Source organism: Berghia stephanieae, chromosome 10, assembly GCF_034508935.2.
Source record: "Berghia stephanieae isolate SIO BIC M18660-M18661 chromosome 10, UCSD_Bste_1.3, whole genome shotgun sequence".
Classification (NCBI taxonomy): Eukaryota; Metazoa; Mollusca; class Gastropoda; order Nudibranchia; family Aeolidiidae; genus Berghia; species Berghia stephanieae.
The window spans coordinates 40,641,996-40,663,694 of record NC_088369.1 but is presented as its reverse complement, the minus strand read 5'-3'; the positions used below and the strand labels follow the sequence as shown (position 1 = coordinate 40,663,694).

The 21,699-nt window shown below is 35.1% G+C and overlaps 1 protein-coding gene across 1 annotated transcript in view; it reads right to left on the bottom strand.

Annotated features, from left to right (window-relative positions):
• LOC144981138 (uncharacterized) overlaps window positions 1–21,699 on the bottom strand; it is a 129,458-nt gene that overhangs the window by 29,895 nt on the left and 77,864 nt on the right. The window contains exons 2-4 of the mRNA XM_078929284.1: window positions 13,398–15,023; window positions 8,092–8,308; window positions 1,807–1,959 (exon numbers count right to left, since the gene is read on the bottom strand). Of these exons, the coding sequence (XP_078785410.1) occupies window positions 1,807–1,959; window positions 8,092–8,308; window positions 13,398–15,005 (1,978 nt within the window). The 5' untranslated portion in view covers window positions 15,006–15,023. The remainder of the gene's footprint in view (window positions 1–1,806; window positions 1,960–8,091; window positions 8,309–13,397; window positions 15,024–21,699) is intronic.

Below are 21,699 nucleotides of genomic sequence, written 5' to 3'. Positions count from 1 at the left end.
CTCATCCTACATGTTAAATGTGCTGTTGACCAGGGACCCCTTGTAAAGCGATTTGAGCACATTTAGTGGATATTGCTCTATATAAGAGCTCAATTTATTTATTTATATTTTTTTGGTTATATTTTTATCGTGCAATAACACATACTCGCAAGCTCGTTCTGTTAATGGGCACGATAAAAATAACTCGTGTAATAAATACAAAGAGCTGAAAGAATCGTATACTCAACAATTTATCATCGCGAGGATTAAATGATAACACTTCCAAATCATTCAAATTGTGCAGTGTGAACATTGAAAATTTCGTAATTTTACGAATGTTTTCATAAGAGTAGGAATGTTTGTAGAACCCACTGTTAGCTAGTAATTTATTAATATCGTAATACTATAGATAGAATGCGCTTGACCAAGGAGTTCACAACATTGCCATCCGGAAGTATAACGGACCAACACACAAACTCTGTGTAACCATGAACTTTTATAGTCTGGTTTATACAGTTTAGTGAGAACAACTCACAAACGCGGATGGCAAAAACAATAACAAAGGTCTGAGTGACGTCATCTACATACTATCTATCGATAGTATGTACTTGGCTAAGAAGCTCACAACATTCGGGTGGGAAACTATCGAATGTATTGTTTTAGTTTTGGAAGATTTTTTTATTCTTTGTAAATAATCTCTCTGTTTTGTACTGTTGTATTTTATTTTAAACATATGAGTGTATTCCTCTTAGTGGGATTTTGTACAGGTGTCTGGGTGAGACCTTTTGGTCACATGTTTTAAATTTGGTTTTACTTTTCATAACCAAATTGAATCCGACATAACACATTCATTTTGACGCTGTGGATCACAATTAGTTATGTTTGTAGTCATATAATCGTACGGTTATGTGGTCTTGTGGTATGACACTCGCTTTCGGATCGACAGGTAATGGGTTCGAGCCTCGCTCAGCGCATCATTGGGTCCTTGGAAAAGACTCTTGACTCACATTTTCTCACCGTATAAAATGAGTGTCCGACCGTCAACAGCGTTGTCTCTCTCTCTCTTTATCTCTCTCTCTCTCTCTCTCTCTCTCTCTCTTTATCTCTCTCTCTCTCTTTATCTCTCTCTCTCTCTCTCTCTCTCTCTCTCTCTCTCGTAAAATAATTGTAATATCGCCTAACGGGCGTTATTATTTATCGTTCTAATTGTTGCGTGTTGCTGTTGGTCAGGGACCATAAATTGGTAAAGCGCTTTGAGCACAATTAGTGGATATTGCGCTATATAAAGCTCTATTTTTTAAAGCTCTAGCTCTAGTAATATAAACTAGTAATATTAACGAACTCTGAAAAAAAAAACCCACATATGTGACCCTTCGCCTCAAAACGGTATTAAGTCGGGTTGGTTAAGATGTTGAAAATTGAATTTATATCAGACTTGAGTTGAGTTTGTATGTTTTATTGAGGAGAATGGATACCATATTTTATGGTGCTAATGCCAACAATTTTATGTTTTTAACCAGTTTAACATTTAATTCAGATTTTAAGCATCTGGTTCGTTACGACATAAAACTGTTTTGAGACGATGTGTCACATATTTAAAATTTTGGCCTGAAAACTCGTCCTTGAAAAAATCGGTTGATTCAAATGACCCTAACCTTGTTAAAAACTCTCAAACCTGGGATTTCTGTGACGTATCAGGTTTGATACTTTTTTTTTTTACAAGATTAGAGTAATTTTAATCGATTGATATTTGAAGGCTGAGTTTTCTGGCCCAATTTTAAATACGTAATTTTTTTTTTATCCAGAGTAAGACAGAACAGGTCTCACCTGCATGTGACAGGAACAAAGAGGCAAAAGGTTCATCCTCATTCCCTCCGTTCAATCCTCCGTCTCCGTCATTATCGTCATCGTCGCCCATGTTCATCAAATACGACGACTTCAGCAATCGTTCAATGTCGGCATTTCTTTCCTCATCTACATCTGAGTTGTAGGAGATAAAAGCATAATAATATCAAATGAATATATATATATATATATATATATATATATATATATATATATATATATATATATATATATATATATATATACTGTAAATGACATAGGGAAAGGTATCCAGCAACTTTTCTCAAATTTCATACTTTTTCAACTTGGCTAGCTGTAAAAAATATTTAGAAGTGAAATAAAGCCTTGATACTTCCCGAAGATGTAAGAAAAGGGTTGATTTAATCATTTATGACAAACTCATTTTTTAGATAAAGATTGACCTTCTAACTAAACTTGGTAATATCTCAGTTCAAACCTTTTCACCATCCATCCGACTGATTATGTCATTCACTGTAACATACTGTTCAGTTTCGTGTTCGTTCTTCGCATTGCAATCTACGTATCTAGACACGAAAACGTTCTTGTTTCATTGACAAAATCGTAAAAACACGATAAAAATGGACCGGAAAGAATTGGCCATATCTCTTCTTGCCACATCATTTCCTGTCGAAGCACCAAGGGGACTTAACTTGGTGGATAAGTATCATCCAATCGATAATCGTGACAAGAATTTGGGGCTTACCGTTACTGAGTGTAGACAATGAGGAAAACGTCTGGTTTCTAGTTTAACATAAAAATAAAACATACTCCGCTCAACTGTCATCAAAGTAACATTACAACAGAAACATCCTCTTCTTCTTCTTCTTCTTCTTCTTCTTCTTCTTCTTCTTCTTCTTCTTCTTCTTCTTCTTCTTCTTCGTTCTCCCAAATATTGTCTTCATCATTGATTGTCTAGCTGGTGGAGGAAAGCCGTTGCATTTCTCAACTCTCTCAGAGCATAGCCATCGTTAACTTTCAGCCGGACCGTGGCCTTCGTAAAGTTATGGCCTGATACTGACCAAAAAATGAAGTCAAATTGCCAGTCTTTTGCCACAAAACAAAACAAATCGTGAGTTGTATTCAATAGTTCAACCAATGAAATAACTTGTTTCCATGAGCTCTACTAGCGGCAACTCACTAGGCGGTGCAAAAACCAAATAATGACATCAAAATGCCAGTCCTTTTGGATTTCAGTATCAGGCTATAGATAGTATGCGCTTGGCTAAGAAGCTCATAACATTGCCATCCGAAAGTATAGCGGGCGTACACACACAACTCTGTGTAACCATGAACTTTTATAGTCTCGTTAATACAGTTCAGTGAGAACAACTCACAAACGCGGATGGCAAATTATAACAACAAAGGCTTGACTGACGTCATCTTCGAACTATCTATAGATAGTTCGAAGATGACGTCACTGAGGTCTTTGTTATTGTTTTTTGCCATCCGCATTTATGAATAATGCTCACTGAATTGTATTAACCCGACTATAAATGTTCATGGATACACACAATGTTGTGTGTTGGTCCGTTATACTTCCGGATGGCAATGTTTGAGCTTCTTAGCCAAGCGCATACTATATATAACATAACGATGGCCACGGCCTGACACTAAAACCCTCTAAGAATGATAGTTTGACGTCATTTTTTAGGTTTGTTTAGCGTCTGGTAAATTGTCTTTAGTAGTGGTCAAGGAAAGAAGTAATTTCATTGGTTGACTATTGAATACAACTCAGGATTTGTTTTCTTTTGTGACCAAAGACTTGTCTTTTGACGTCATTTGTTGGTTAGTGTCAGGCTATGAGTTTACGAAGGCCACGGTCAGCGGCCCATGCAGTGTAATCTGAAGATGTGTGGCACAGGGCTAAAATTATTCCGACTGTCCGAGAGGCGTGATGGTTATCTCGGTGTCAAGACATAAAACGAAGATGACGTCACTCGGGTTTTTTATTTTTGCCATCTGCGTTAATGAGTAATTCTAACGTAGCTGTATTATCCAGAATATAAAAGTTCATGATTACACATAGATTTGTGTGTAGGTCCGTTTTACTTCCAGATGGCAATGTTGTGAGCTTCTTAGCCAAGCGCATACTATCTATAGATAGTATGAAGTTGACGTCATTCAGGTCTTTGTTATTGTTTTTTTGCCATCCGCGTTTATGAATAATTCTCACTAAACTGTATTACACAGACTATAAACGTTCAAGGTTACTCACGGTTTTGTTTGTTGGCTCGTTATAGATAGTATGCAGATGACGTCACTCAGGTCTTTGTTATTGTTTTTTGCCATCCGCGTTTATGAGTAATGCTCACTAAACTGTATTAACCCGACTATAAATGTTCATGGATACACACAGTTTTGTGTGTTTGTCCGTTATACTTCCGGATGGCATTGTTATGAGCTTCTAAGCCAAGCGCATACTATCTATAGACAGTATGCGCTTGGCTAAGAAGCTCATAACATTGCCATCCGGAAGTATAACAGACCAACACACAAAACTATGTGTAACCATGACCTTTTATAGTCTGAGTAATACAGTTTAGTGAGAATCGCTCACAAACGCGGATGTCAAAATACAATAACAAAGGCTTGAGTGACGTCATCTTCGTTCTATCTATACTTCCGGATGGCACTGTTGAGCTTCTTTGGCAAGCGGATACTATCTATAGCATCGTATGTGTGTTGTTTATCTAGTGACCTCGGGTGTAGGTGAGTAGTTTTCAATCTACCCATTAAGATTTCGAATCTCTGGAGTAATGAACCGTCCCCTTTGTTCATTAAATTGAACGAATGCTGCTGACGTCACTTAGCTATTTGTTATTGTTTTTCAGTTCGGTGATTGGTTCTAACCAAAGTCCTTGTCAAAGATAATTGGTACTATGCGTTTAGGTAAGATACTAACAACATCCGCCAGCCGGATACAATATGCCAACATACGAAACTATGTGTAACATTGAACGATAATAGTCTGATTGATATAATTTAGGGAGAATTAATCTCAAAATGGCGATCTAAAAACAATGGGCATGGTCTAAATTACATTTCCATGTACTCGAGGTCATTGTTCACATTGGAATATGTGCTCAAAGTGACTCAAATAGTGAAATATGTTCACAGTTTTTGAAATATCTTACATCACGATTGGTCATTTTGTTCAAATTGACACATGGGTATGGTTACAACTTTCATAAACAGAGCAGCGTGTTTACATTTCTGAAGAAATATCCAATCGTTGGACAGCACCAAATCATGTTTGACTTGGTTGGACGAAAACATGAATATAGATCGCTCCCATTACAAAGAGCTGCTTGACGTCAATTTTGCTCCATCTATAGATAGTATGCGCTAAGTTAAGTGAGAATTACTCATAAACGTGGATGACAAAATACAATAACAAAGACCCGAGTGACGTCAACTTCATTCTATAGACATTCTGGTTAATACAGTTTAGTGAGAATTACTCATAAACGCGGGTGGCAAAAAGCAATTTCAAAGACCCGCGCGTCACGTCTACTTGATACTGCTATCTATAGATAGAATGCGCTTGGCCAAGGAGTTCACAACATTGCCATCCGGAAGTATAACGGACGAACACACAAAACTATGTGTAACCATGAACTTTAATAGTCTGGTTAATACAGTTCAGTGAGAATAACTCACAAACGCGGATGGCAAAATATAACAACAAAGGCTTGAGTGACGTCATCTTCGAACTATCTATACAAGAAGGTTTTCATTTGTCTTAAATTGTTTGAGTTGTTTACTTTCGTTTTCCCTTATGGACGATCTCTTAACTTTGCATGTATTATTCAGTGTTGCCCAGGCAGGATTCAGGATTGATTATTACCACCCCATGCCATTTTGTTGTTATTGACTTCTCCAAATTTTGTTATTGTTCGTCACGTGATCGTGAAGCAGCATGCAACGGTTTCTTGGGACATTTTTAAATTTTCAAGATGCCGTGTATTACATTAATTGACACGCCGCCAGGTTCGGGTATTATTTTGGGATGAAAATGATACACAAATAATGAATGATAACAATAATGATGGTGATAATAATAATAATGATGATGATGATGATGATGATGGTGTTAATAATAATAATAATAATAATAATAATAATAATAATAATAATAATAATAATAATAATAATAATAATAATAATAGTGATGATGATGATAATGATGATGATGATGATGATGAATGTGATGATGATGATGATGATGATGATGATGATGATGATGATGATGATGATGATGATGATGATGATGATGATATTCAGGTCAACATTTTAAAACTAGTTATTTCAGAGTTGAATTGATTTGTATAATCCTGGTATAGACCAACGTATCAATAATTACAGATTTATTATTACTTCCTTATCGACAACCAGACCTGAGCCTTATGTTAACACAATGTTTAATCTCCTTTCTTTCCCCTACAGGCATGCTGAATATTTCAATAATTATTAACCTACCGTACGTCATTTCCTTCCTAATGACGCATGGTAACTTCGTAACACTGGCTCTAAACTATCGGAACAATGGCGGACGCCGTATGAAATATTTCTCCGGCGAGCATAAAGGATATCCAGAGGAAAAACACCCCATAAATTTGATCATGTTTTGATTTTTAAACATTATGATCACAAGGCATATGAAAAGTTCTAGCCAGCATGAAAAATAAAACGTAATGCTTTTCTATGTTTAGAACCAAGATGGCCGCCATTGCCAGGCGGCGTGACATCAGACTATTGAATCGTATTACTTGAGTTGATGCAGACTAACGTTGTTTACTTTCGTGTACCCAAATGGACGATCTCTAAACTTTGCATGTATTATTCAGTGTTGCCAGGCTGGATGGATTGTTACCACCCCATGCCATTTTGTTGTTATTGACCTCTCCAAACTTTGTTATTGTTCGTCACGTGATCGTGAAGCAGCATGCAACGATTTCTTGGGACATTTTTAAATTTTCAAGATCCGTGTATTACATTATGTGACACGCCATATCGACTGGGTATTATGTTGGGATGAAAATGATACAGAAATAATGAATGATAACAATAATGATGGTGATAATAATAATAATGATGATGATGATGATGGTGTTAATAATAATAATAATAATAATAATAATAATAATAATAATAATAATAATAATAATAATAATATAATAATAATAATAATAATAATAATAGTAATAATAATAGTGATGATGATGATAATGATAATGATGATGATGATGATGATGATGATGATGAATGTGATGATGATGATGATGATGATGATGATGATGATATTCAGGTCAACATTTTAAAACTAGTTATTTCAGAGTTGAATTGATTTGTATAATCCTGGTATAGACCAACGTATCAATAATTACAGATTTATTATTACTTCCTTATCGACAACCAGACCTGAGCCTTATGTTAACACAATGTTTAATCTCCTTTCTTTCCCCTACAGGCATGCTGAATATTTCAATAATTATTAACCTACCGTACGTCATTTCCTTCCTAATGACGCATGGTAACTTCGTAACACTGGCTCTAAACTATCGGAACAATGGCGGACGCCGTATGAAATATTTCTCCGGCGAGCATAAAGGATATCCAGAGGAAAAACACCCCATAAATTTGATCATGTTTTGATTTTTAAACATTATGATCACAAGGCATATGAAAAGTTCTAGCCAGCATGAAAAATAAAACGTAATGATTTTCTATGTTTAGAACCAAGATGGCCGCCGTTGCCAGGCGGCGTGACATCAGACTATTGAATCGTGTTACTTGAGTTGATACAGACTAACGTTGTTTACTTTCGTGTACCCAAATGGACGATCTCTAAACTTTGCATGTATTATTCAGTGTTGCCAGGCTGGATGGATTGTTACCACCCCATGCCATTTTGTTGTTATTGACCTCTCCAAACTTTGTTATTGTTCGTCACGTGATCGTGAAGCAGCATGCAACGATTTCTTGGGACATTTTTTTTTAAATTTTCAAGATGTTTGTTTGGCTTATTTGTTTGTTCTGCTTATTTGTTGTTTTTTTTTTTGTTTATTTGTTTTGTTTGTTTTGTTTGTTTGTTTATTTGTTTTTGTTTTTTTTTGTTTTGTTTGTTTGTTTGTTTTGTTTATTTGGTTGTTTGCTTGTTTGTTTTGTTTGTTTGTTTGTTTGTATAGTCCGTCAGAATACTTGATTATCTCGGTGGTTCAAATGTTGATCTTTTCAACAACTCACCTTGTGGTAAAGATAAAGACCTGGAGGCAATGGCACCGCTATAGACGTCGACGTCACGGCTGTTGTCACGTGATCTCTTCCAGGGCTCTCCCCTTTTCCTTTTATAATCATCATCATCGTCTTCCTCCTCGTCATCAGTCTCATCTTCGTTATCTCTGCTAATGCCCCGAATGGATTCTGCTAAACTGGAGGACCCCGTCTGTTTTTTCTTCAAATCCTGTAAAGGGAAAGAAATACCATTATTAAATTATTGAATTATTTGATTTACTACTCTACGAGCAAGGAAGAATATGATCTTTTCATAAAATGTTTTGTGAGAAAGGACTTCTTTCCTCTCTCTCTCTCTCTCTCTCTCTCTCTCTCTCTCTCTCTCTCTCTCTCTCTCTCTCTCTCTCTCTCTCTCTTTTTTTTTTTTCCTCTCTCTATCTCTCTCTTTATCTATTTATATATATATCTCTCTCTATCTATCCATCTATCTATCTATATCTCTCTATCTTTCTCTCTCTCTCTTTCGCCGCCCCCCCCCCTCTCTTTCTCTCTCTCTCTCTCTCTCTCTCTCTCTCTCTTTCTGTCTCTTTCTCACTCTTTCTTTCACTTTCTTTGTCTCTTTCTCTCTCTCTCTCTCTCTCTCTCTCTCTCTCTCTGTGTGTGTGTGTGTGTGTGTGTGTCACAGACACACACACACACACACACACACACACCAACATACATAATATACAGACAAATAGAAACACAAAAGAGACAAGTTATCAGTTTAATCAACGATGACAACATAAATGCAGTCAGGGGAGGCCAATCATGAATTCCTGCCATGGTGTTCTGAAAAAGGGAAGATAAGAGATGATGGCGAGTCGCTATTTATTTATTGATCCAAAATGGCGTCTGGTATAAAAGAACAGAGAGATCATTTACGTAATCCTTAGGGCTATATACGAGACAGCCCTATCTCAGGATATGATAGAACTATAGATAGAATCCCTTTTACGTCAGTCTTTTATGGGTTGTGTTTGGTTTATATCTCTTTCATTTCTTCTTTTTTATCTCTCTCTCTCTCTTCTTCTTTTAATTTACCTTTTAATTAAGTTGTGGTTTGTGACGTGACGGAAAGACTGAAAGCGTTATAATGCCTGGGTAGAATTTAATCAGAATAGTCCCATCAGTCTTTACAGCTATATGTCTATTGAGCTTTGAGCTTTATATAGCGCAATATCCACTAAATATGCTCAAAGTCTATCCATCTATTTATCTAACTGTCTATCCATCGATATATCTATCTATCTATCTATCTATCTATCTTTCTATCCATCTCTCTACTATCCATCTATCTATCTATCTATCTACCTATCCATCCACCTATCTATCTATATATCTATCTATCTATCTATCTATCTATCTATCTATCTATCTATCTATCTATCTATCAATCTATCCATTTCAACACTAAGTCGTTTTAAGGAACGAATTACAAAATTGAGTTTTATCAGTTTCTCTTCTCTTAAAAATGAAAATTATACCAAAAACTGAAGACCTGTCACCAATACAAGGCCTGTCTACTACTACAAATAATTCATAGAATTACGAAATTTTGCCGCCGATTTCAGAAACTTCCTGAGCACCTCTAATTCATGGAGACTTATTGAAAATGAAAAATTGATTCCAGAATACATAATTTAAAGCATTTTAAAGTGCTGTTTAAATCTTTTGGTGGTAATTTTTTCATCTCAAAAAAGAGCTTTTATATAGCGCAATATTCACTAAACATTCTCAAAGCGCTTTACAAGGGGTCTCTGGCCAACAGCAACACTTAACATGTAGGACGAGACATGACGCCATTTAGGCGATATTCTAATTTGTATCGGACAGAGACAACGCTGTTGAAGGCCAGGTACTCATTTTACACCTGAGTCCGGTGAGAGAATGTGAGTAAAGAGCCTTTTTCAAAGACTCAACTATGTGCCGAGCGAGGCTCGAACCCAGGACCTTCCGATCCGAAATCGAATGTCATACCACAAGACCACATAGCCGCACAAAATATAAAATTTCCCTTTGCGACATGTACTTTTATATCCTAAAAACTAAGATATTTTATTTTTCAAGAAGGCCGGCCTGAAATAATGTAGTAAAAATAGCTTCTGAAAGGTTGAGAAAAGTGGGAATAAAGTATTGACATTTTCCTCGCTGATTAGACACTTTAACCCTCTCCTTACCTACTGTAGGAAAATCGTCACATTCGTTAAAATTTTTTTTTAAAAATTGAACTTTTATATATCGCTCTATCCACTAAAATGTGCTCAAAGCGCTTTACAAGGGGTCCCTGGTCAACAGCAACATTTAACATGACGCCTGTCAGGTGATATTACAATTTTTCGGACAAAGACAACGCTATTAACGGCCAGGTACTCATTCCACACCTGAGTACGGTGAGAGAATGTGAGTAAAGAGCTTTTTCCAAGGACTCAACTATGCGCCGAGCGAGGCTCGAACCCAGGACCTTCCGATCCGAAAGCGAGTGTCATACCGCTAGACCACATAGCCGCTACGGTACAACCAACATTTTTCTTATTCAAGTTTCTTTTGCACATCATAAAATTTAAAGAAAATGAACAGTGTGTTGTAGAGTAGATATGTTTTGCTAAAGAAATTATTTATCGCTAGAATTTTACTGCCATTGTGTTTGTGTGATAAAAATCTATTTTTGTATTATTCGGGTGTGAAGTTTTGGGGAAAATCTAGAAAATGGATGGTAGGGAGAGAGTTAAAAAGCTATTTATAACCATTTTAATTTAGATAGCAGATGGACATTTTTTAAAGTTGATTATACAGTTTTTGATCATTATTGGATTTTCGGACCGAGGGATGAGCCCCACGGTGGGAGATTCAGTATTGGTCTAAATCTGTATTATAACATCCCCGATTCACAATTTCCTAAAAAAAATCATTGTTAAGTCAGTAAATATGGAAATGTGATATAAAGTATGCATCTGATCCCTATTTGTTCCCAGTTCCCCTTTGTCTTCCTTTCTCTTGGGTGCTTTAATTGTAATTCTAGAACTTTTTACTATCCCATTTTCACTGGCGCTGATATAAGCTAAATGTGTTGCAAGCGCCGTAAAACCCTTAAAAACAAAAAACAAAACAAAAATATATATATATAATTTTCATGTAAGTCGAGATTAAAAATAGATTTTAGTTAAAGCGTCAACAAAACAAAACAATAAATTTCACACTGTTCCGTATCATCCCCCTTTGTTTCCATTCTTTAATATGTGACGTAAACAGTTATGGTGACCCAACTCAATACAATCTCAGTTCTGTGCAAAGCATGGAAAATTATTTTAAAAGGTGAAGGTCAGATGTCATTAATTTTTCCATAAATGACTGCTTACCTTGACCTTCGATTTAGATTATTTAAGCGAAGCCAGCAACACGATTACGTCAAAAGCGATCATTAATGCATTATTAACTAGACTGGTTTATTCTTCTTAGAGACTATACAAGGCGTGTGGTAAATTTTTCAATTCAATCCCTCTCTCTAAATATAGTAACGCGTAATAATATCATGTTTACAAAAATAATTTGTGACGTCAGATAATAAATCGTTAAATTTCAATAAAAATCGTATTCCCTAAAAAGAGGAAACATTTCATGTTTTTGAATGTGCTTTTTTAAATTCAAAGATGACGAAATCGGATTCGATTGAGGGATAGAATAAATGAATTCTTACACTCTTGCGTTTTTGAATTCGAACTTTGTTCCCAACGCGAACTCGCAAGCTCGTGCAGCGGTTGGGAACACGTACGGAATTCCAAAATGCAAGAGTGGCAGAATCGTATACATTATTATTTCACCCCTCTTATTGGAAAACCCTATCATTTCTTAGTAAATACGTAATCGTAAAAACTCTAAATACATTAACTCTCTCCTTACCAATTATTTTCAGAATTTTACCCGAAACTTCATACTCACCCAACACAAAAATAGATTTTGAAACAGATTAGTAACGAGTGTATTCTATATTTTGTTCAGAAAAATTAACTATGTCATGTTTTTTATAGCAATGATATAAGAAAATGAAATCAGAGTAAAAAAAAAAAACTGCTGGTTGCATCGTATCGAATGTGACGATTTTTCTATGGGTGGTAAGGAGAGGGTATTAACTGAGTTTAATGCCTTTCTGAAATGTTCATCATTTGACCGACTAACTGAAAAAGGAATTTAATCATGGCGGAATGAACAGGATATCAAATGGGAATTAAAAAACCAAAAATGACCAAAAAAATATGAGATTTTATTTGTTTTTTGTTTTTATTTTCGCGTTCAGATAATATAGCCATTGGCCTATATATGATATATATATATATATATATATATATATATATATATATATATATGTGTGTGTGTGTGTGTGTGTGTGTATTATTTTAATATTCACCACAGTGTTGGATTCAGTCTACATCGATGTTTCAGGCCTTTTCAGCCATCGTCAGGACTGTGTGTTACATGAGTTTGGTAACACACAGTCCTGACGATGGCTGAAAAGGCATGAAACATCGATGTAGACTGACTCCAACATTGTGGTAAATATTAAAATAATAATTCGCTCCATTACTATATGTCGAGCACTATTCGTACCATATTTCTATCCAACACGATATATATATATATAATATATATATATATATATATATATATATATATATATATATATATATACATATATACATGTGTATATATATATATATTATATACAAATCCCTAGTTGATAGTTTTACGCTATAAATTCAATTCTAAGCACTCTAGTCACCCCGACATAATGCCTTTTTATGGTTGTCGTTCCTAGTTATTCTCTGAACACATCATTAATTGTGGAGAGAAAAAAACATGTACATTTCATCCCATTCTCTGTCCGAAAAAATTATAATATCGACTTACAGGCGTCATGTCTTGTCCTAATTGTTAAATTTTGCTGTTGGGCAGACACCCCTTGTAAACCGCTTTGAGCACGTCTAACCCTCTCCTTACCACCTACATCAAAATCGTCACATTTGTTACGACACAATATACATTTTTCTTATTCAGATTTATATTGTACATCACAAACTTTGAAGAATGATATTTGACTGATTAATAAGAACATAAAGTTGTTTTGTAGAGAGATTGTTTGAGTTTAAAATATCAATTTTTCTGCCTGTCATTTTAGGAAAATACTGAAAATCATCGGTAACGAGAGAGTTAATGGATATTGTCCTATATAAATGCTCATTAAAAGAAACCCATCTCATTATCAAAGTATAATATGATCCTACCTGTAAAGCTTGCTCTATCTCAATAGCGTGTTGGAGAGAATTCCACTCATCACTGGAGACGCTTCCCTCCTTCTGGCCCATGGTGGCCTCGTTCAAAGCATCCGTGAGCTCATCATTCTCAAGATCTTCCAATCTATTTTTGAACCTCAACCCATCAATTTCGTTCTGTAGAGACACAATCTTGACCACGAATGCTTGTATAAGAGAAGATGTGTCTAAATTACTGAGGTCTATATCACCCATCAGGCTTCTTATATCGTCACCACTCATAATTTTCTTGGTGGAGTAAATCCCGGATGCCCGCTTGGACGTTCTCTTTGTCACACCTTTTCCATTTGGTGGAATATTGTATAATTTATTTTGCTTTAGAAGTAAATATTTGGAGACTAGTTCCGGTGATATGCGGTCTTTACTTATGTTCGCTATTTCTTCTGCTACTTCATCTTCCGCTGCCTCTTGCTCAGCGGCTGCTTCAGCAGCATGCTGCAATTTTTCAGCTTCTACAACTTCAGCTGCAGCTGCTGCCTCTTCCTCCGCCTCTACCTCCGCCTCCGCCTCTGCCTCCTCCTCCTCTTCTTCCTCTTCTTCTGCATTTTCATTCTCCTGCTCAGCTTCAATTTCGTTTTCTATCGCCTGTGGTAGTAAATTTGTCAGTTCTCTTTCTCTCACTATCGTTGAATCGTCGGGCATCTTTTCTTCTACAATTTCCTGTTCGATTACTTCCGGTATTTCTTCACCCGAGTCTTTATTCCCAACAATAATCGTCTCTTTTGAAATCGGCCCGTTTGTTTCTTTGAAAACCGATTTCAACTCTTCCTGAGTAACAGGCTCTGAAATGATAACATCTTCATTGTTCGGCATCTCTACAATTCCATCAGATTCTACTGAGGATTCCGACATCTCTGGTGATTTTTTGACGGCTGCCATGGTGTTAGCTCGATGTTGCAGTTTACCAACCGCCTTCATCAAAACTCTAATTTCTTCATCTGTTAGTGAATTCAACATCTCCCGGTTATTGGTCAAATCCTGTGCTCCATTGACGTCATCGGTACGTGATGATGATGATGGTAAACGGATAGACGGGTCGTCTCCTTTAGGATTCACCATCTCTTCTTTTTCTTTCTTTTCCAAATCTCCACCAATTTGTTGGGAATCCTCATCCGAGTCGAAGATATCGTTTACCTCATTCTCCGAGGCCTTAATCCTCATTGGCGATAAGGTTTCAACTGGAGACATGTACGGTGGAATATCTGAACCGGAAGGTCGAAAATCATTAAAACGTCCTGTTTCCGGTATCCATGATCCACCACCACCACCACCACCGCCACCGCCATTTGGCATGACGTCATCGTTTTCGTTTGATCGGCTTAGCCAGTCACTAAGGTCTTCCAGGGTGAGTGGCCTGTTTTCTGCCAGGAGACGCTGTGAGTTTAGAAATTCTTCCACGCCAACTCGTCTTCTTTGCCTTTGTAAAATGGCCAGTGCGTCGGAAAGGTCAGTGCTCCGACTGGACCGGTGTTTGCTGATACTGAATGAGCTGACCAGGGCGGTGCTGGACAATAAGGCGACTAAAAATAGCACTAGGAGTTGTTGTCGATTCAACGCCATGGTGAGGTGATGATAAATCTGGAGGATGGAAATGAAAAAAAGGGGAGAGAGGAGGGGAAGTGGTGGTGGGGTGGTGGAGACGGGAGGTGGAGGGGAGGAGGGGGGGGGGGGGGGAGATATGAAATATTAGTTTGAGAAATTCATTACAGCGTTGAGACTGATTGTGGATTAATATAATATGTAATCGATTATCTGGAAAATGTGTGAACTCGGTAAAACTAGTAGATATGGCATAAATTGCATGCATTTTGAAACGTGACCCCAATCTGTTGTTATATCCTGTTGAAACCAGATGCACAATAGGATTCAATAGTCTGATGTCACGTCCGCCTAGCAACGCACAGCGTGGTTCTAAACAAAGAAAATCGGTACTTTTTATTCTTCATGCTGGCTAGAACGTTTTCACATGTCATGTGATCTGAATGTATAAAAGTCAAAACATGATAAGATTTATAATATTTTTTCTCCTCTGGATACACTTTTAAGATCGTAGGAGATATATTTCATAAGGGCGTCCGCCATTGTTCCGATAGTTTAGAACCAGTTGCTAAGTTACTATGCGTCATTAAGACGGAAATGACGTCACGAATATTGAAGCCTATTAGAATTCTAAGAATTGCGGTCAAGCGCGTCATTCTGGTATTTATATATGCGCCTAGAGCTTTATTGTATAGAGGACTGGGCGCAATATAAATAAATTTCATTATTATTATTATTATTATTATTATTATTATTATTATTATTATTGTTATTATTATTATTATTATTATGGCAGAATGAAGCCGATGAGAAATATGGGTAAAGAAATACAACAACAAAAATCTTGAGTATTTATGTATCTAGTTTAACCCTATTTCCATACTTGGGGGCCAAAAAGACCCCAGGGGGGTGTTTTTTATTCATAAAACAGTCAATTTTTGACACAGAGACCTGAAATTTGGTAACTTTTCCTAAAATGATGAGGTCCATGATCATGCTTGTCACGTGCATAGTTTACTCACACTGAGCATGCTCATCTGGAATTTGAGATTTTCTGATTTGGGGTCCAAATGGACCCCATGACTTTTAAATAGAAAAATACTAGAAAGTACGATTTCCTGATTTGGGGTCCATTTGGCCCCCATGATTTTATATAGGAAAATACTAAAGATTTCAACAAAGGAATGCTATTTCTTTCTTTTTATTCCACAATTTTCCATAATAATAATAATAATAATAATAAATAATAATAATAATAATAATATAATAATAATAATAATAAATAATAATAATAATAATAATAATAATATAATAATAATAATAAATAACAATAATAATAATATAATAATAATAATAATAATAATAATAATATAATAATAATAATAATAATAATAAAATAATAACAATAATAGGTAATAACAATAAATAGTAATAATAATAATAATAACAATAATAATAATTATGATCATCATCATCATCATCATCATCATTATCATCATCATAATAATAATAATAATAGATAATTTTTATTATTGTTAGTATCATTATAATTTTATTATTATTATTATTACTATTATTATTATTATTATTATTATTATTATTTTAGTAGTAGTAGTAGTAGTAGTAGTAGTAGTAGTAGTAGTAGTAGTAGTAGTAGTATAGTAGTAGTAGTATAGTATGTATTGTTGATGTTGTTATTATTATTATTATTATTATTATTATTATTATTATTATTATTATTATTATTATTATTATTATTATTATTATTATTGTTGATGTTATTATTATTATTATTATTATTATTATTATTATTATTATTATTATTATTATTATTGTTATTATTATTATTTTTATGATGATGATGATGATGATGATTATTATTATTATTATTATTATTATTATTATTATTATTATTATTATTATTATTATTATATTATTATTATTATTGCTATTATTATTATTTTTATGATGATGATGATGATGATGATTATTATTATTATTATTACTATTATTATCATTGCTGTGGTTGTTGTTATTATTATTAATATTATTATCATTATCATCATCATCATCATCATCATCATCATCAACTCCTTTCCGTGAATGATTGTTGGTTTTATGAAGTAATTGCAATTCAGACATGGACAACACTTTTACAAGTGAGTGTAGTCGAAGAAAATTCCAGAAGATCTCTGTAACTCTATTTTCATAGCAATACCAAAGAAAGCAGGTGCAGTCAGATGCGAAAATTTTAGAACTATAAGTTTAATAAGTCACATCAACAAAATACTGTTGCGTATAATTATCAACAGGCTAAGGAATAAGATTAACCCCGAAATCGCAGAAGAACAATATGGATTCCAACCTGACAGAGGGACAAGGAACGCAATATACCTCCTCCGTGTTTTAAGTGAAAGAGCTATACAGGTTCAGACCCCACTATACCTCTGTTTTGTCGACTACAAAAAAGCTTTTGATAGAGTACGCCACGAAGAAATACTAAAACAACTGCACTCCATTGGCGCTGATGAGAAAGACCTCAGACTCATGCAAACATTATACTACACCCAGCAGGCATCTATCAAAATCGGAAACTCTACAGGAAATTCCATTCCTATTAAGAAAGGAGTCCGTCAAGGGTGTGTTGCCTCACCAGATCTGTTTAATCTATACCAAGAAACAATCATGAGGGGCATAAATAATATGGAAGGAATAAAAGTAGGAGGTCATAACATAAATAATATAAGATACGCAGACGATACAGTACTCATTGCAACATCAGAAATCCAACTTCAAAAGATTGTTGACAAAGTGGTAGTAGATAGTGAAGCCAAGGGAATGGAAGTGAATATCACCAAAACAGAATGCATGGTAATACAGAAAAACCCCGAAAACAACAACACCTGCAATATAACGATTCACGGCGAGCAGCTTACCAACGTAGAAAGTTTTAAATACCTAGGTTCAATAGTGACAACAGATGGAAGATGTAACCGAGACATACGAGCAAGAATAACTCAAGCCAAACAAGCCTTCATGGACCTGGGAAACATTTTGAAAAACAAACAGATGTCGTTCGGGATTAGATTCCGAGTCTTGAAGTGCTACGTGTGGCCAATCTTGTTATACGGATGCGAAAGCTGGACTACAAATGCAGAAACACAAAAGAACATTGAAGCTTTTGAAATGTGGTGCTTGAGAAGGATGCAGAGAATATCGTATACCGCACACAAAACGAACGAAGAAGTGCTAAAACAAACATACCAACAAAGGAAACTAATGCCCTTAATAGTGGATCGACAACTATCCTTTTTCGGACACATAGTAAGGAAAGATAAGAATGAATACCTGGCAAGCTGTGGAAAAATACCTGGTAAACGCGCCCGGGGGAGACAAAGAAAAACACTCATAGACCAACTGAAGGGCTTCACCAACCTAACAATCCAAGAGCTGTTTGAAAAAGCAAGAGACAGGGAGGAATGGAGAGAGATAATTCATGCAGTATCCGAAGCCTGGACCAGGCATGGAACCTAGAAGAAGAAGTAGTCGAAGAAAAGCATGTGCCAACAATACCTAGGATCATCCAATACAATTTGATAATAGTAACAATTGACTATATTTATGCTGATTCTCATTGATGCAATAATACCTTTCAAATGCAGAAAAACATTATAAACAAACAAAAAAAAACAATAGCAAAACATAATTCAAAATTTATTAAAATTAATCCGAGGCTCAGCTATAGTAAATTTTATGAATTAAAAGGCAAGAAAAAAGTTCCACTATCACTGAAATATTGTTTTAGATTTTTTCTGATCAAAGCATGTGAACACATATTCATTTACAAGAGAAGTACATATTATTCTGCTACCCTGTGAACATGTAAATTCTCCACATCTGCTGCAAGTCTTTCTGAATTTTACATCATTTTTTTCTCGGACATTTTATTGATCTTCCCCTTGTCGCATTCTTCCTCTTTCTGTTGTGCTGTTGATCTTATTCTCCCATCTTGCACTTGTACATTTTGTTCTTGTCCCTTCTTCGTACATATCACCACAAGAGTACTTTTCATTTTCTTAGTGAAAAAAATAGAATACTCCGGAGGCAGGCTTTTTCAATTTTCTTTGAATGCATGACATGGTTCTTTTGGATTTTATGAACTTTGATAGAATTCTTCCTCTATGTGGAATTTTGTTCTTATTCCAAGCAGTGCATTCCTCCACAAACAATGTATTTTGGAAGTTGCCGACTTCTATTGTTTCTTCAGCTTCATCAACATCAGATTCAGAATCGGTGGCATCTATTTCTGGATCTGGCTGCAACAGAATCAGTGGCATTTCTTCATCAGTGATGCTTTCATTTGAAGAACTTGAATCATTCCCATTACAATGAAATGGTGAAATACCGCCAGTGTCTGAAGGATTAGAAGAAGAAAATTATATTGGGAAGGAACACACAACTGGAAATGGCGAAGAAAGATATATATATATATATATATATATATATATATATATATATATATATATATAAGAGAGAGAGAGAGAGAGAGAGAGAGAGAGAGAAGGGGGGGGGGGAAGTATTTTGGGGATGTGAGTATATTATTATTATTTTGAAAACTTTATTTTACTGGAATCCCCAATTGACAATTATTGTCATGTAGAAATAAAAGAAAACATCAAATATGAAAGTATCTGAGAGTTATGTGATTACAAAACAATGTAATTTTCTCGTTGTCTTCATGGATTTGCTGTGATATGCTGAAAGTCACATCCAACAAGTCAGATAAAAGAGTTATAACTGTTCGATTTTTCATCTTTAAAAAAACGGCTTTTACTCTGAAGTCTTTGCAGCCAATAAATCCAAAAATTGATGAGTTGTCAATATTATTCATTTATACCTTCATCATTATCATCGTGGGGGAAAATCATCCATTACCTGAAACTCGATTTGCAACAGCTCATCTTTATCTTGCATTATTAATTGATGATATTCTGTCAATTCACTGGTTAAAGAAGCTAATCTTACACCAACTTAATATTTATTTTACTATTTCATACAATAGAAACATACTTGATAATGCTGTTACTGTTTGGAGAAACGACATTCTAACAATCAGAATTGAAACTCATATTCTCATATTAGATTTCATATGATGCCTGTTATTAACTCCGAGCTAACAACTATTACATATATAAATGTAATAGGTACCATTCCGTTTTAAATAAATAGTAGGTGACATACCTTCCTCATGCCCCAGCAGACTACAACTCAATGTATATCTGAGCATTCAAACTACCAAGGATGTTACACTTTCTCCATTCGTCATGGTTTAGGTCCAATGCAACATAATTGAGACCACACAACGGATAGCTGAAAATTAAAAAAAAAAACACCCAGCAACATACATTTCGTTTATCTAGTTAGCAAATTCAAAAATTCAAAAGCAATAATATCAATACAATATGACTGAAACATAATGTAGACATTTAAGCTAATTTAGTTTATCTAGAGATTTAAAAACGGTACAAGAAAATAAATCACTTGTCATAAGAAGTTACAAACAAATCTGTGGTTAGGTAGGGTACACACAAGAATAAAAGATAATCGAGAAGCGAAAGTAAGGCAAGTATGGAAGAAACATTAAATTGAATATTAGCGCTTTCATGTATCCATTATTGTTTCATCATTTCATATTTGGCAATTCTAGCTGGTACTACAATCATAAAATTAACAATACTATCAATTCATTTTTCGTTACATAGGATAAGTGTCAGAATAATCTTCATACATCACATACCTAATGAAAAAAAGTAATGCGTTAGTACTTACTTGGATTTTTCTTGATTAGAGTTGATGAAAAAGGTAACTGAAACTGGCGCTCATCATATCAGACATCAAACAGGAAACAAAATTACCAAGTCAATTATTGTAGATGCCATCTACCAGTAAGTTGTGGATCATATTGACACGACTATGTCACTAAATAAATAGATGCATAATGTCGCAACTGAAACAACATAATGATGCAAACTTATATTGCCTATATACATTTAATGAGAAAATATGATTTTAACTGAATTTTCCATAGTAAAATCATGGGGATTAAATGGCCCTCAAATAAGAAATAAATAGGACTTTCTAGTATTTTACTATGTGCAAGTCATGGGGTCCAAATGGACCCCAAATCCGAAAATAGGACTTTCTAGTATTTTTCTCTTTGCAAGTCATGGGGGCCAAATAGACCCCAAATCAGGAAATAGGACTTTCTAGTATTTTTCTCTTTGCAAGTCATGGGGGCCAAATGAACCCCAAATCAGGAAATAGGACTTTCTATTTTAGTATGAAAATAGGGTTAATTTCCATTAATGGTGCTCAAATCACTTTACATGGGATCCCAAGCTAACAGCAACAATTAATATGTTGGACGAAACATGACGCCTGTTAGGTGATTTTTTTTTTATAATAACAGACACAAACTTTTAACGGCCTCATTTTACATATGAGTACGATGGGGGTGGGCGGGGAAAAAGGGGGGGGGGGGGGGGGAGAGGTAACCGATCTTCATCTTAAATGATTTCGGATTTCAACATCTCTCTAATTAAGTCAACTTGAATGGAAAAAAACACCTGATATAGAAAAAAAAAGCAATCTTTCAGAGCCATTACACTCATGGGGCCAACGGAGTTTATCCCGGTTTCTATAGCGTGAAATGACA